At 46.7% G+C, this 16,653-nt stretch overlaps 1 protein-coding gene across 4 annotated transcripts in view; it reads right to left on the bottom strand.

The window, feature by feature from the left end:
* The window catches only part of TENM4 (teneurin transmembrane protein 4), a gene marked incomplete at its 5' end in the record, with an annotated part of 383,392 nt that overhangs the window by 68,231 nt on the left and 298,508 nt on the right, over window positions 1-16,653 (bottom strand). For all 4 annotated transcript variants that reach the window (XM_079707561.1, XM_079707562.1, XM_079707563.1 and 1 more), the window contains 2 exons: window positions 905-1,166; window positions 6,352-6,471. In XM_079707561.1, coding sequence (XP_079563687.1) covers window positions 905-1,166; window positions 6,352-6,471 — 382 coding nt within the window. The remainder of the gene's footprint in view (window positions 1-904; window positions 1,167-6,351; window positions 6,472-16,653) is intronic.

Below are 16,653 nucleotides of genomic sequence, written 5' to 3'. Positions count from 1 at the left end.
GGCTTCGTTTCTGCCATTAGAAATTGGGCTGGGATGGCAGAAGAAATTCAAGTCCACACAGCTTTGTTAGGCAAAGAATCCATCTTGGTTTCTATTAGATTAAAATGCATTTTTCCAAATTACTTCCTTTTAATGATAATGAAGTAAAGCACTTGCGTGCACAGATTTGAGCCAAAGCACTCATTAATTGGCATGAAGGCAGTGTGTGTAAAATAATCTTAATAGTAATAATGGTTAAAATTCACTGCACACTTAGTAGGTGCCAGATATCGTGCCAAGTATCTCATACACATTTCCTCATTTAATCTTTAGTACGATGCAGACATTTGGGACCCTCCGCCTCACTCCTCTTGGTGGAAACTACCATCGCTATTTTTCTTTTTTTTTTTTTTTTGCGGTACGCAGGTCTCTCACTGTTGTGGCCTCTCCCGTTGCGGAGCACAGGCTCCGGACGCGCAGGCTCAGCGGCCATGGCTCACGGGCCCAGCCACTCCGCGGCATGTCGGATCCTCCTGGACTGGGGCACGAACCCGTGTCCTCTGCATCAGCAGGCGGACTCTCAACCACTGCGCCACCAGGGAAGCCCCTATCATCACTATTTTTAACAGAAATAAGGAGGGGCGGGGGAGACACTGGAGGTTGGGGAAAGGGGACGTGGAAGTGAACTGGGTGGCAGAGTGGAGAGGGAGCGGGAATTTATTATATGCTGGAGGGTGCCAGGCACTTTACAGGGCTCATGTGTATTAAGTGTGTAAGGGGGTGGCCATCATAGCCTCACAGCACGCCGGCTGGGGTCTGGATGGTGGGCTGATGGGCTGTCTCTTTCCCCTGTCTCTGAGATCCTCCTCCACCTCCCAAATGAAATAAAGGCATGGAGAAATGCAGTCAAGAAAGCTGGGTATACCTGAATTTCCGGAACGATGGGGCCTTTCTCTGCACAGGAGCTGGCGAAGGACGTCAGTGGGGAAGGAGACAGGACAGGGTTGGGGCGGGCGAAGTTGCTCAGGTCACAGCTGGGAATCTCATTCTCCTCCTGCCGCATGATGATGGTTTCCATGACAAAGAAGCGATCCCAAGGCAGCCAGAGGGTGTGCTCCTGTGTGATGAAGGGGGCCCGCTCGAACCGAAGGATGATGGAGATGCCGCCATTTGTGACCAAGTCAAAGCTGTTTGGGAGGGGAGGGTGAGAAGGAGAGGAGAGGGACGGGCAGGAGAGGAAGGACACAGGAGATGAGGAGGAGGAGAAAGAGAGGCAGAGAAAGGAGAAAAAATTACACCAAAGGATCTGAGCACTCGTTGAGGGAGACTCTAAAACCTGAAAGACTTGACCGCGGTCACAAACAGTGACAGAGGTTCCAGAAAGCATTGTTTTTTTTTGAAAGTGATTCACCGTAGAGAATTTGCCAAAACCAAATAACAACTTGCTTTGGGGAGCCATTTGCTAGGACGCAGGACCGCTGATGAGCCTCTGCTCGGGTGCTCCTGGTACTTAGGGCGTCTTAGAGCTGAAGCCCAGTGAAAATTCATCAGAATAAAGCCGAACAAACCCTGCCCTGGTGTTAGAACTCTAAGCCTAGTCCTGGCTCTGCCGTGGGCTACTGTGTGACCTTGGGTAAGTCCTTTAGCCCTTCTGATTCTCAAGTTTCTCATCTGTAAAAGGCAAAGGTTCAAATAAATTATTCTGAAGTCATTAAGATTCTATGACTCTACAGCAATTTTATCTCTGATTATGATACTCAACCAGGCCTTTGGAGTTACAAAATAGCAAGGTAGTTTAGAGACGGGCACAATTAGAATCACCGTAACTTAGAAGTGAAAGAGGAACCAGAAGACTGAGTCCCAACCTCCTAGTTAAGATGAGATCTCCGTGGCTGTGTCCCTGAGAGCTGGTCACCCAGCCTTTGTTCATTGCCCTTTGGGGATGGCCAGAAACTTGCTGGCAATTGTTTTGGGTTCTGGCATCTTAACTCCCATCACCTGCAGACAAACCTGGCCGGGCACTTGCCCATCCAAGTCTTAGCATGGACCTTTTTTTTTGGAAATCCAAGGAAACTGAGTTCCCACTTGTACACTCCATGTTTCTGCCACTGAGTGTCTGATCTGAGGGTTCAGCAGCTAGGTGGTCAGAGGCCAGATGAGCTCACATTATAGAAGATGGGACAGGAGGCCCAGGTGTAAGCCCAGCTATGTCACTAGTCCTGCAGGCTGGGTCTGCTTTGCCAACTAGAGTGCGTGGTTGCTACTTAAGACCCCGTGTTCGATGTGCAACAAGGTTAATTCAGACCAGAGTTTTGTGTCCTTCCCCCATCCCATCAAAACAGAAAGTTTAAAATCAAGTAACAGTTGAACCACTAGGTCACCTGATCTAGTCCCCTCTCTGAATCTGATGCTTTAGTTCCTTCTCCAGAACCGCTATCAAGGGGCTATTTGGTTCCTGTTTGCACATTTCCAGTGATGAGGAGCTTGCTATGTCCGCAGGTGGACTGTCCCATCTTTGGTTAGTTCTGACTGTTAGTAGACTTTTTTGGGGGGGTGGGAATTGAGCCTGGGTCCCTCTTCTAATAGCTCCTTAGCCAATGGGACATGTTCTACCTGCTAGGGTGACTTCAAACTAGTCTTCCTCTGCCTTTGACAGTCCTTTAGGACTTGGAAACAGTGATCCTGTCCACCTGTCACCTCCTGGTGATGTCTCTTTGGACAAAGTCCTTTACCTATTACTTTGAGTATGCATTTTCAAGGCCTGTCCTCATCTTGCTTTTTTGGATGGAGGGCTTCTGCTAACTCCTTACCCACTCAGAATTCCAGTCCCCTCCCCTCCAGAGTCCCACTGCACCATGTGCACTTCTAACAGCCCACATCACACTGTGCTGGAATCATACATTCACTCTCAGGCCTGGGGACACTGATTCCTCTCAACCTTTCCAGAACTTAGCCCAGTGCTTGCTGGTTATAGTTTATAGAATGAACTCATGAGTGATGCTGTCAGTTTCTTCTGAATTGACTATATACTAAACACCCTAAGTTCTTTCTTCCTTTGGCTATTACCGTAAGTCAACCTGACATTTACCTGTGCAGTTGGTTTTAGAGACCCCACTGCAGGATCTCACCTTCATCTCTCATGAACACACCTGGTGGGATTGGCCTCACTGCTCCAGCTTGCTCTTCCCTCCTCTAGAAGCTGCAGGGATTTTGCACTGAACTAGTGTCAAATCTTGCTCATGGTAGATGGCGCCCTCAGATCTGGGTCCCCAAGCTCCAAAGCCTGACTCATCTGTCCTTTGCAGATGCTTTTCATCTGTTTTGCCTGCTCTTTACTCGGCCCCTTCTAGGCCCCCATAACCTTTGAGTAGAGGAAGTTGGGTACCATCATTCTTCAATACATAATAATAGAGAAACACCAGGGAAGGTGTTTACTTTCAACTAAGAGTTCAGGTTTTGGCTTTCCAGGAGAATATCCAGGGTTTGGGGAAAATACCCAGGGAACAGAACCGGACAGCATCTGTGCTTTGACAGAGCACTTAACTGTCAAACAGAAGTTTGGCCTGACTTACAAGCTCCCTTCGTGACAGGAGGAGCATGGGGAGGGAGTGAAGACAGACATGAAAAGACATATTCTCAAGGCCGTGAGCCAGCTGGGGGCAGCTGGCCCAGCCAACAGCGGGGTGTGATTGGCTCTTGCCAAGAGCCAGCCCTGCTCATCTGGAGGGAAACCTTGCTGTGGACATGGGCGTGACACTGACCTCAAAGGGAAGGCCTGCTTCTCAGATGAAGCCCCAACAGTGAGGGCCAGTCCGAGCACTGCCACTTAGTCCACAGGTGAGTTCCATCACCTGAGCCTCAATCTCCTCATGTGAGATGAAGGTGACGATCATCACTTGGCAGAGTTTTTAATGAGACAGATGAGATAATGGATGAGGAAAGCACTGGGCTCCATTCCCTGGGCTTCGTGCTCTGTATAATCCCATCTTTCAAGTCAATGAACCTGAACTGCTTCTCTTGTCTGCTATTCTTTAAACATTTTTCTTCATGATTTCTATTTTCCATCTTTTTTTTTTTGCGGTACGCGGGCCTCTCACTGTTGTGGCCTCTCCCGTTGCGGAGCACAGGCTCCGGATGCGCAGGCTCAGCGGCCATGGCTCACGGGCCCAGCTACTCCGCGGCATGTGGGATCTTCCCGGACCAGGGCACGAACCCGTGTCCCCTGCATCGGCAGGCGGACTCTCAACCACTGCACCACCAGGGAGGCCCCTCCATCTTTTTAATGATTTCTTTGGCTAACTTCCCTGCCACTGTTTTCTGTTTGTGAGCTCTTGTTAAGACTTGAGGTCTGGTATTTCAGCATGGGGCCGGGGTGGGAGATCTGGACAAAGGCAAGTGTCATGGTGCCTGCCGGGAAAGTGAGGAATACAAAGATGGATTAGACCTGGTCCCTGGACCTGCATATACTGTTATCTCCGGGCGATATCTCTGGCCTTACAGTTTCTCCTGGGTATGAGAAATAAGAAAGAAGGTGAGTCAGGGACAAGGGGGAGGGAAATGGGCAAGATGCTACCCATTCACATATAACAAACAGGGCTCTTCAGACATTTATTAGAGAATAAGTAATGACTTTCCCATACATTATGCAGTGTCTAAGATGGGAAGAAAATTTAAGCCCCCTAATGCATTGGTAAGAACTGTTCTGAAACACAAGCTTTAGGCTGTAGCAGCTCTGGCTACTCGGGTGTAATTAAGCTGGCCGGTGCAGGAAATATGGCTGATACTTACCGCCCAGGATGCCCATTCTCTCATGAGGTAGTAGAGATTGCAAGGGCAGCACAACCGGAGGAATCAAAGCCTAGAGGTGCTAATTGGGCATTCCCCAAGGGCCACCAAATTTACTGGACTCTGGTGTGTTTTATGGACTCACCCTAACCAAACACAGTGGGCAGAGGACAGACTACTCGCCATCTCACATGAATGACGGACAAATTTTATGGCAAAAAAAAAAAGAGCGGTCCCCATGGCTCCTTTTTGATGACTGTTTCACAGCAGGTAATAATGTAGTCAGGATACTTGTTGCCTATGATGCTCACATCTTCTATTTCCATAAAGCGGGCAGCCCTGAGCTGGAAGGTGGTAAAGACACTATGAGGAAGGAGACTTCTCCCTGCTGTAGCACAAGTCTGCACTGAGGTGCTTCTGGGGATCAGTGGCCTGGCCTGGACAGATGATCCCTGGGGACTGGCCACTAGTCTCTTCCATTCATAGGGAGGGGGAGGAGGGAAGAGAGGGCTCCCCATGCCCAGCTTGCCAACCCCGTCTAAGAGGCACATATGTCTACAAACAGATGAGCCCCTACTTCATTATCACCTCGGCCAGGACATGTTCACATCTGAGATTGGATTAAAGAGGTGCTGAAATCAATCAGGCTGGAGCACAGTTTCCAACACAGAGTGAAAATCAACCTTATGGGCCCACACTTAGCCAGATGGACTACCACCGCCTGATTTTATTAAAAATAGAGGACTTGTCACCACTGACAGCCTAAATATTCCACTTTCCTCCTTCCCCTCCTCTCATCTCCAAAAGAGTCTCATGGCTTGCATTGTAATCATCACCTTTTTAAGTTGTAACTTTAATATACTGCTAATATTTATTGTATACTTACTATGTGCTAGACCCTGGAGATACAGCAATGAATCAGAGTGGGGCAGGGAACGAAGATTTATTAAACACCTACTATGTGCATGGTGCTTCTCCATTCATCATAGAATCAAATCCTTACCACCACCATGTAAGATAAATAGTATTAGGACCATTTAACAGATGAAGAAGCTGAGGCCAAGAGAGGTAAGGAGATTTGTCTAAGAACACATAGCCAACAAATGGGGGAGCTACAGTAATTAAAGAAACTTGACTTCATTCAGGCTGATGAACTGAAGGTTCTCAAAGGGATCTGAAGGTCAGAGTTCTGTAATCACTCTGTGGCTTCCACAGACCCGGGTGGTTGCAGATGGAAACCACACAGCAGGAATGCTGAGACTTCTGGAGCTTTCTGGTCTATGGAAAATGGTCCACATGACAGTATTTTATATCATAAGCCATGCAACAGAACAGTATGTATAAGGTACCGCATGCTTACTCTGGGAAACAAGTAAGAAGAAGCTGCTTAATTTAGAGCCAAAGGGACTTAGGCCAGAGTCAGCTACAAGGTCACACAGCTAGTGCATTGCAGGGCTGGGCATGTGGATTTAGGTCCTCTGACTCCAAGTCCTATCCTTTTCGCACGTTGTCATTCCAGCAGCAGCTATGTGGCAAGACCACGAGAGCAGAGCCTTCACCAACCCTGGTCCCCAAAAGGCCTCTTACCTGCCATCTTGCCTGCTGATCGTGTATCCAAAGAGAGGGTTATTGACGAAACTGATGTTCACACCAACCAGCGGGGTCCCATCTGATGTCATTACTTGACCACGAATGACACATGCATGCCTGGGGGTAGAAAAGAGAGAATAACACGACCTACTTTTCATGTTAGAACCCTGGCTGGCAGGTCAGAAGACTGAGGCAGGTCACTCAGACATATCTTGGCACCCAGGGGCTCATGGTATCCACTCAAGATGAACGCTACATTTTTTTTTTATTGCCTCAATCTAAGTCATCAAAGAATCCTCTAAAGAATTATTACTGAAAACGGTTTTCAGATATCTCCCTTAGAGGGTTATTTTCTATGGATACCGTACTATGCTGTAAGGAGAAAAAGCTGATGGGGTGGGGCGGTGCTATACAGTGTAGTTATGCATGTGAATTGGGAGTCACGTGACTTGGGCTCAAAACCTAGCTCTGTCACGGCTCTTTTTTTTTATGTTTATTTATTTATTTTCTTATTAGTCATCCATTTAATACATATCAGTGTATACATGTCAATCCCAATCTCCTAATTCATCCCACCACCACCTCCACCCCCCACCACCACCTTCCCCCCTTGGTGTCCATACGTTTGTTCTCTACATCTGTGTCTCTATTTCTGCCTTGCAAACTGGTTCATCTGTACCATTTTCTAGGTTCCACATATATGCGTTAATACACAATATTTGTTTTTCTCTTTCTGACTTACTTCCCTCTGTATGACAGTCTCTAGATGCATCCATGTCTCTACAAATGACCCAGTTTCGTTCCTTTTTATGGCTGAGTAATATTCCATTGTATGTATGTACTACATCTTCTTTATCCATTCGTCTGTCAGTGTGCATTTAGGTTGCTTCCATGACCTGGCTATTGTAAATAGTGGAGTCACGTGACTTGGGTTCAAACCCTAGCTCTGTCACAGCTCTTTGAGTCTCTGTTTTTTCATCCTCGTGCACAGTAAGCTCCATAAATGGCAGTGATCTTTATTGTCACTAAGAGTCTCACTGGAAGCAGGCATTCAAGAAAGTGAACAGGATAGAGGGCACTTCCTCTCACCTGGCATTGGAGACAGGAGAAGGGCAGATGCTGGTGTCCCCTTGGAGTGGTTTCTAGAGCTTGGCACCTCTCCCAACATCCCCCCCTCCCATTCTCCCTCTATATTCCAGGCAACAAGCCATCTGCTTTTCCCAAACTTGCCGGCCCAATGTTGTTCAAAGCCTCTGTGTCTGCGCACTGTTCTTCCATCTGCCTCAGATATCATTCCTGCACCCCTCTCCCAACATTCTCATCCTTGAAGACCCAACTTCAAATGACGCCTCTTCCCTGAAGCCTTTCTTGACGCCCCTAATTAGAACTAGTCACTGTCTCTTCCAAAACCTGGCACAAACCCCTTGATACCCTACCACACTGTACATGTTTCTCCACTCCACTACATCATCAGATCTTTGAGGCCAGGGTCAAGATCTATTTCCTTTTTTCTCTCTAGAGTGCCCGGCAATGCCTAATAAGTATATGAGGTGATTGTTTAAAAAATAAAAAGCAGTAGGTTGAGTAAATAAGTGGGACAATTAGAGATCATCTAGAATGATGTTTTTTCAAATATTTCAGAAACAGAATCTTTTTAGCAGATGATATTTTATAAGGATCCCCAAGTGGAAAGCCAATAAAAACAAGATTTGCTCCAGACGAAGTAGGGGTGGGACCTGATTTCCCCTTGGGGTGGTTCTGAAAGCAACTCTGTAGAGTCTTCGTTTCTGGAGAAGCCAGAGGAAAGGCAGCTGGAAAGTCACTGAGTTAGTGGCAGAAGATGAAACTGGGTCCACAGACGTCATGTTATTTGCTCCAAGCCACAGAGGGAGGCAGGGGCAGAGCCAGGCCTTGAGTCCAGGCCTCACACTCGGGGTCCAACTCTAGACCAGTCTGTACACCACTGGCCATGGGTGGAAGTGAAGATGCTCACTGGTGTCAATGTCCTAAGGGATCAGGGAGCTGGGGAGACGGCCCTCGTGGACAAGACAAATCTGAGGCAAAGACGCAAGGTGCTGTTGTCCAGACAACTTTTTCCCATTCACCTCAGTTCGGAAGGCTTTTTTCTGGCCTGGGGAAGAGCTAGTGATGAGGCCTGTGGGCATTCATAAGAAAAGATCTCAAACTTAGCCTCTGCTTTATCAGGTACCTACATCTCTACCCTTTCTACAGAGGAAAGTGATAAGCTTTTCTCTGTTTGATGAGAAAAGCAATTAACACCAGGCTTGTAAGCAGCTGGGCTCCCCGGTGTCAGTTTGTCCTTTCTGAAGGCAAGAACAACTACCCACAATGCACCGAGCTCCTCACCCCACCTCCCCTCACCACACACAATCTGGTTAATGTTAATTCAGCCAGTGGTTTTCTTCCGAGGCCCTTGGTCTAAATGCAATTACATGGCAAACGAGTTAAGCGGGTGAGGTTCAGCAAAGACTCTCCATCCTGCTCTGAAGGTCTCCCAATATATTTACGTGAAATTATCTCTCCACTAATGGGAAAGATTTATTCCGTCAATTGTATTCAGCCGGTACTGAGAGATCCTTTCTCTAATGGAGGAAAATTGAATTTCTTATTGCTGGAACTCTGTCCTTCCAGAGAATTACTAACAGATCTCATATCCTGGTGCTGGCTACTCTCCAGCCTCCTCCTGACATATGTGCCTTCAGATTCTGCCTGGACGATAACCAGCCCTCTGGGGATGGTTTCCTTTGGGGGGCTGCCCTGGCTGCTGCCCCCATCCACATGCGGGCCAGCCTCCTCTGATTAATCTCTCTTTGGGGATTTCCTGATAGTTGGGAAACATTAAATCAGCACCATTTGGCCATCATGTCGCCTCCACTTCAGCAAGCCAGAGCAGATGTAATTTTAGCCCGGGCTCCTGTGGATTGCTTTGGATTCTGGAGAAGATTAAGTTGACTCCTGGTACCCCTGTGGGCCACAGAGGCCTCCTGCCAAAACAGGCATTTGGCTCAGGAATTAAGTCCTGGAGAAAAACACTTCCATCCTCCTTCTATTTGACCATGACTTTCAGTTGTCAAGAAAACCCAGTTCAACGTAAAGCCTTCCCTGGAACAAAGAAGGTGGGGAAGTCTGCTCTACGGAGGCCCTGGAAATGTGTCTCCTGCCACGTGTTTTTGTCCAGGGAAGTCTGAAGAGATGTGGCTGCTGGGTTTCCAAACATTTTCTTTCTTCATCCAGTTATTCAATGGAAATCACCAGTGGTGCACTGGTGAATATTTAACAATTGGCTTTCAAAAGAAAAGGGGCTTTAATTTGTGGCATTTGCCTATTTCTGTGGTGTAAAGACTTCCACCATGGCCGATTTCACACTACCGATGAGATATCGCTGCACCCAGAGCTGGGAAGAGATGGCTAGTAGGACACCAGTATATAACAGTGTTTCCACCACAGAGAAACAATAGACCTAAATAAACTCTAGAGTAAAGATGATGGTAAAACACAGCTAAATAACTAGAAAGTGATGAGTTTTGATTATTACCTTTGTTTTTAATATAATTTGTTTAACTGTGATTTTATATAATTTAATTTTTAATAATAGTTGTGCTTAAGAACTAGCTTGCAGAACTCCTGCACGTTTAATAAGCAGTCCCTGTGAGCTGGCATGAGCCAGCTTCTGTCCACCACTGGAACACTGACCCTCACACTAAGGGTCAGTGCATCTAAGAAATAGGTGCTGCTTTGACTGTGAAATTCCATAATGGAAGACTGCCTTGGTGAGAAATCACTAATGCAGGGTGCAAAGCACTGTCACCAACTTGGCTTCCCAGCTGGCTCATATGATCCTCTCATCATCAGTCCTATATTTGACGTGTTTTGCTTTTCCTCGGTCACTGTCTTGGCATATGGGGTTATTTTCTACTCATCCTTAGGGTCCCATCTAAGCTGTCATCACTTCAGTGAGGCTGTTTCCAACTCTTCCTGGCACAATTAATCAGCCCTCTGCTCTGCTAGGTTGCTCTAAACTTTGCAAGTATCTCTCCACGATGTGACTGTCATACAGTGATATCATTCACATTTACACAGCTATCTTATGTGCTTCTATCTCCAAGGGCTAGGTAAGCATGAGATATTCTCCCCAAGTGTTTATTAGGTGAGAAATGATCAAGTAACTGAAATTCAGAGAGCACAGATTTGCTCAAGGTCCTACAGCAAAGAACTCCATGGGCTGAACTGACACTCAAAGCTAGGACTCCTTACTTCCAGGCCCTTCCTCTTACTACTCTGTTATTCACCTGCACTCACTAAAATTCACTTAATTTAGAAAACGGGGCACCTACTCGAAGGCAAGCACTGTGTTAGGCCGCTGAGGTTATAGAAATACATGGATTACAGTCCCCAGTTGCTGCCTAGAGCTCACCAAAGCAAATGTGAAATGCCTGAGTGTAGTTGTCTCTGACACCAGTGAGTCAACACATGGGCTTGGCATATGTCAGGCAGCTGGGATACAAAACAAGCAATTAGGCTGGGTGAACTCTGCCAGGAAGGAGTACTCATGCCAGGCCAAGGGGGCTAGGCGTCAAACATGCTGGCATTGGCCCAACCACATACTCAGGGCCCAACTGAGGTGCCCTGGCTGACGCCAATGACAGGGGAGATCTGCCTGACTGCTTCCTGTGGACACTGGCCAGGTTTGGGACCAAGGAGGAAAGTGTTGGAGAGACAAAACCACCGTGAAATAGAACCAAACAAGCAAAGAAGAAACTCACCTCAGCCGCGCGTCAGGGAGAAGTGGAGGGGTGTGGTGAAAGAGCCCTGGGCAGGGGGTCCGTTCCCAGTTCTGACTCTGGTAACTAACTGTATGACCTTGGAGCATCATCATGAGGATCTCCATTCTCTCACCTGTCCACGCAGGCTGAAGATTTTCTCAAACAGATGTAAAGTGGAATGTATGATGGTTTTAACTTGGTGCTCCTCAATCCAGCTCAAGCAGCCCTACTACACGTGGCTTCAGAATCCTAATGGAGCTCATACAATGCTGATACTTATTTCTGAGTTGTTCCCTCTACATGGAACCTTCTACCCATCCTCTTCACCTGAAAACCACCTGCTTAGCCTCAGGACCCACCTGGAGCGGTACCCTAGCACTCGCACTCCCTGCGCTGTCTCTGCAAAGACTCTGAGTACTGTCATGCTATTGGGCAACCTTTTCCCCCCAGCAGATCACAAGCTCCTTGAAGACAGGGACCACATCCCCCTCACTGCTGGACTTCCAGCACTGAGCGTGGGTGATGCTCATTTCTGAGTGGGCAAAAGAAAGCCTCCACCAACACAAGGGTGTGCCCTGGAATTTGAATGCATGCTGCAGAGTAAGCTCTTGATAAATTATTTACTAAATAAATAAAAAACCGATGTGTTTCTGTAACTGAAGATAAGAGAGATACCAAAGAACTCTGAGCTACTTGACCTTGACAGGGATATGGCTACGGAACAGAGGGCTCCAGGGGCTGGGCTTTCTAGTTGGTCACAAGTTGCATCCCAAGGCTGGGTTCCTTCCCCTGGAGGATCCACCCGCCTCTGCTTGTAGCCCTACTGCTTTGATGCTACAGGCCACCTCTTCTGTACATTTAAAGGTTTTGAAAACTTAAAAAAAAAAAAGAATGCTAGAAATTAAGTTAGATTTGTTATTCATTGTGTATTATACAAGCAGATAGAGGAAGATGAAGGAAGAAAAACTGCAGCTTGAACATTTTTTGTTATTAAATGGAGACAGCTAATGAAGCTGGTATTCAGGAAACTGGAATAATCATTTGGGACCTATCTAGACGGCAAAAGGTAACTTTAGCCTTTCTTTGCTTTGAGGTATTTGTTACCGTATGCCACTATTGGTTATGCAAATCACTCCTTTGCATTACATACTTTAAACAGATTTCTATGCCTGGCTTGTACTCACCCTTTAAACTGTTTTCTGCCAACTCATCTGACTGACTAGGGATCTTTCTAGCACCAACTACACTTTATCCAACATCTTGTAAGAACCTTACTTGGGCCCAAAGAAGCCCCACTTCACGGCCTGTCCAACGACCCCCATCAAGGGGGGTCCCAGTCAAAGCCTGACCCTGTCCACTCAGTAGCTTCCAAGACCTTCCTTCTAGCCTGGCAACACGGGCCGTTCCGTAGCCCTTTCTTCAGAGCTTTCCATCTTGGTGTTCTGCCTCCGTTCCTTCAACCAGCTTTTCTAGCCTGCCGTCTTCCACCTGTGTACGTTTTCTAGGGAACCCACTAGTCATGACATGTGAGAAGAGACCTTCCTGATCATCTCTCTTCACACTTCACACTTCTTGCAGAAGTGAGAAAATAAAGCCTCGGCAGGGGATGGATTTGCCCATTCTCGTAAGAGTGGCTGGGGAGCCAGCATTCAAATTCAGGACTTCATGTATTATCCATGAGAACTCAGGAAAGTCACTTCACCTCTCAGGCTACTTACCATCTGACACAGATACACACCTAAATAACAGAATCTCCATTTGTTTTAGCCGCCTAAAAAATCTGAGCTAACATCATCAGAGGAGGGCTCTGAAAACTATTTTTGATCACACACCCTTTCTGTAAACATTCTATGAAGGCTCCATGGGTGTATTTATATTTATTAATAAATTGTACACACATGCTATCATCATTAGCTAATACTGGAAAGCATAATATACGCTTGGTGCAAGATTTAATGGACAAAAAATGAATATTTCAACTAGTCTTCTTGATAATTTTGAATCTTTTGCTTCCCTTTTTGTTAGATCTGATGAGAATGATCACTACTGTTTTTAACTTCATAGTGGAGTTGAGGAAGACTTTGGACCAGGAGTAGGAATATCAGCTCTGCCGTTTGACTGCTGGCTTGTATTTACACTTGTCATCTTTGATTGGTAGTTACTTTGCAAAATCCTTTTATGCCACTGGACCCCATTTTTTATGTAAGTTTGGTTAAAGCTAGATTTTACACACACACACACACACACACACACACACCCCACACACACACACAACACAGTCATGCTATAAACTAGTAAAGCTCTGTGAAGAGTAGATCCTCATCTCCCTCAGAACACCTCACGTGCTCGTCCAGACACGTAACCAACACTGGGACCAAGCAAATCAGAGAAAACCTGGTGTTCCATACAAGTAAACATCCATTCTTTCTTATTTTTAAAGATAAAAAGTAAATGTAGACAGACGTCCTAATATTTTTTTCCTGTACCTCATGGACCACATTGGGCAGCCTCCTTGGGACCACTGTACAGCACTAGAGTTACGATGGTATGTGTCTGTGCTTTCTTTGTATGAAATAAACTCTAATATGCTATATATTACTATATTCAAAAGCCAACTTCCAGCTGTGTTTCATTCTTTATAACTTATTTCATCGCTCTTCCTATGTTTACTTTGTACGTCTTTCAATAATCTTAGGCCCAAACCAACAGAACTTGATCTAATCAGTTAACGTTTAATAACCTTCTGACTTATTGGTGGTCAGGGAGTTGGACCAGATCCTCTCTTGAGGCACCTTGCAAATCTAAGATACCCAATTCTCCAGACCTTACCACTGTCAATTTACCACATCATCAGTATCCCTGTGCCATCCATGTCATTTTCTGTAGTACCCATTGTATCCACATAAAGTCCACACTCTTTAGCTTGGCATGTAAAAACCTTCAGGATCAGGCAGGCCCCTGCCTGCCTCTCACATCCCGGTTTTCCATTCTCACATCCTGTGCTGCTGCAATGTTAAATTACTTCTCATACCCTTGCCTTGGCATGCACCTCCATGCCTCCCTGACTTTGTCTATGTTGGTTCCTTTGCCTCAAATGACTCTCCTCCCATTACTACTAATCTCTCCTTGAAGGCCTGCCTCTCAGTGAAACTCTTCCCTATTTTCCAGGACAAAGAAGCCACTCCCTCCTTTGGTCAACAAAGCACAATGTACTTATCCCACTAAAGTGTATTCATCTGTTTTAAACACCTTATCTTTTCTAGATTGTGAGTTCTTTGAAGGGAACAACTATGTCCATTTCATCTCTCTAACTCCATGTTTATCACAGGAGTAGGTCTATTAGTATGCGTTCAATAAATGTTGAGTAAAGAAACAAATGAAGATCACATAAATGAATGAAAAAAGATGATGACAGAAAAATATGAATAAAGTTATTTCACATAGCCCAAAGTAAAAAATAGATATACATGGGTTGGGGTAAGAGAAACATAGAGGAAGGCCAGGTAAATGAGAATAGGGTTCAGTTATTGGAACTTTAACTGAGCACCTACTATGTGCTATACACGGTGCTGGGTGGCAGGGAAGATATTTATTCATCCATTTTCTTACTTATGGAAACTACACGACAGCAGTGCCAGTAGTTTCTGTTTTATTTTCCATTGTGTTCTTTTTAAAAACGTATTTGTTTATTTATTTATTTTGTTGTTGCTGTTGTTTTTGTTGTTTTGGCTGCTCCATGCGGCATGGGGGAATCTTAGTTCCTTGACCTGGGATCGAACCTGTGCCCCCTGCATTGGGAGCGTGGAGTCTTAACCACTGGACCGCCAGGGAAGTGCCCTGCATTGTATTCTAAGCAGTTAAATTACTAACAATAAATGAGACAGAATCCCTATGCATGAGGAACTCACCTTCTGGAATGAATATAATTTGACTTAAAAAAAAAACAAAACACCTTGCATCTGGAAGTAAAGCTAGCATGGGGTAAAAAGGGGAGCTGCCTACCAGGTCATTCCAGTACGACATACAAACATCCCCACAGTCAGCATCAAGCACTAGGCCCTGCCCAAGTACCCTGACTCTGTTCTTCCATTTGGAATTGGGCTCAGTTTAGACTCCACCAGAGGCTTCCAGATCACTTGCTGGGTATGTGGAATGAATGTCACAGGGAAGTACTCCAGTTCATGACAGAACAAGCTTTTGCTCTTGGACTGTTTTGTGTATATCTGGGGAGCGGAAAGAAGAAATCCACAGACTTCTTCAGATTAACAGGAATTTAATGTTTAGCTAGAAAAGTCCTTTGGGTGCCTGAGTCCAAGCCCCTAGTTTACAGGTGAGATACGTGATCCCTAGAGATGGACAGAGCTTCCCCTCCATCACCCACTGAGGCTGAGGCATCGACAGGTCTGCTATGATGCTCTCACCCCACCTGGGGGCATCCAATGACAAGATGGCCCGGTAACTGCTAGTGTCTTCTGGGCCCTTAGGCCTGCCTCCTGCAGAGCCCAGAAGCCATGGTCCCGTGATCTCCTAACTTTCTGTGGTTGTTGAGCTACTTCAGACACTCAGGGAGCACGAGGTCCCGGGTCCCTGCTCTGATCACTCAAGCCTGGGGGCAACTCGGCTGCTGAAAGCTGATGCTTTGGGCTGAGTCGGCTCTCGCAGAAGTCATCTGGAATATTTCCTGCTGGCCAACGAAGGTGCACACAAGAACAGAGCCCATGACTGTTCAGGACACCGTATTTCCAGAGAAGTGAGTCCTGGTTGTGGCAAAGGAGAAACAGGACTGAGAGAGACCAGCCAGTGGAGATCATATTTGAGGAGCAAAAGCCTCCTGATCCTGGGTGACAGGGCTGGCCAGGTCGGGGGACACGGCTCGGAAACACTGACCATGTGCCTGGGGCCAGGGGATGTAAGTACATGTCTATATAGGCTGATCTCTGGGCTATGCAGCCAGAGGACGGCCTCTAAGAGGACTCCTCAGCAGGTGGCTTGTGTTGCTAGAAAAACTTGAAGCAGCTCTGCTAAAATGCGACTGCACACAGTCTCTCAATGGACAAGTTCATTTCACGACCGTGTGTCCTGTCTTCCTGTCAGGGTACAGGACAGGTCTTGCTTCTTCCGGAAAAGGGAGACTTCGCTGCTTTACTCAGAAAGGGGAGACTAGGATGGGCCACAATTAGACCCACTTCCTGGGGTGGGGCTAGTGCGGGGCAGAGACACAGAAAAGAGCTGCGCAAATCCAGCTCAGCAGGCCGGACCTGAGGTGTAGAGCAACAGACAGGTGGCATTCAAGGGAAACAGTCCTTCCAGGGGCAGGGGAGGAGGACTGACAGGGGACAGGCATGGTGAGGGAGCTCCCAGGGGCAGCTGGATGTGGATGTCCTGTGGGTCACCAGGTAACAATGCCCAGGTTCTTAAGCAGAGCATGGGTGGATCTCCAGACCCAGACATGGCAGGGGTGGGAGCCAGGTAAGGGGAGGCAAGGCTTGAATCCTCAGGGGGCAGGGCTACCAGG

This window comes from Hyperoodon ampullatus (assembly GCF_949752795.1).
Source record: "Hyperoodon ampullatus genome assembly, chromosome: 7".
NCBI classification, from domain to species: Eukaryota; Metazoa; Chordata; class Mammalia; order Artiodactyla; family Ziphiidae; genus Hyperoodon; species Hyperoodon ampullatus.
Note: the sequence above shows the minus strand (reverse complement) of the source record. Positions and strands in the feature narration are given on the sequence as shown.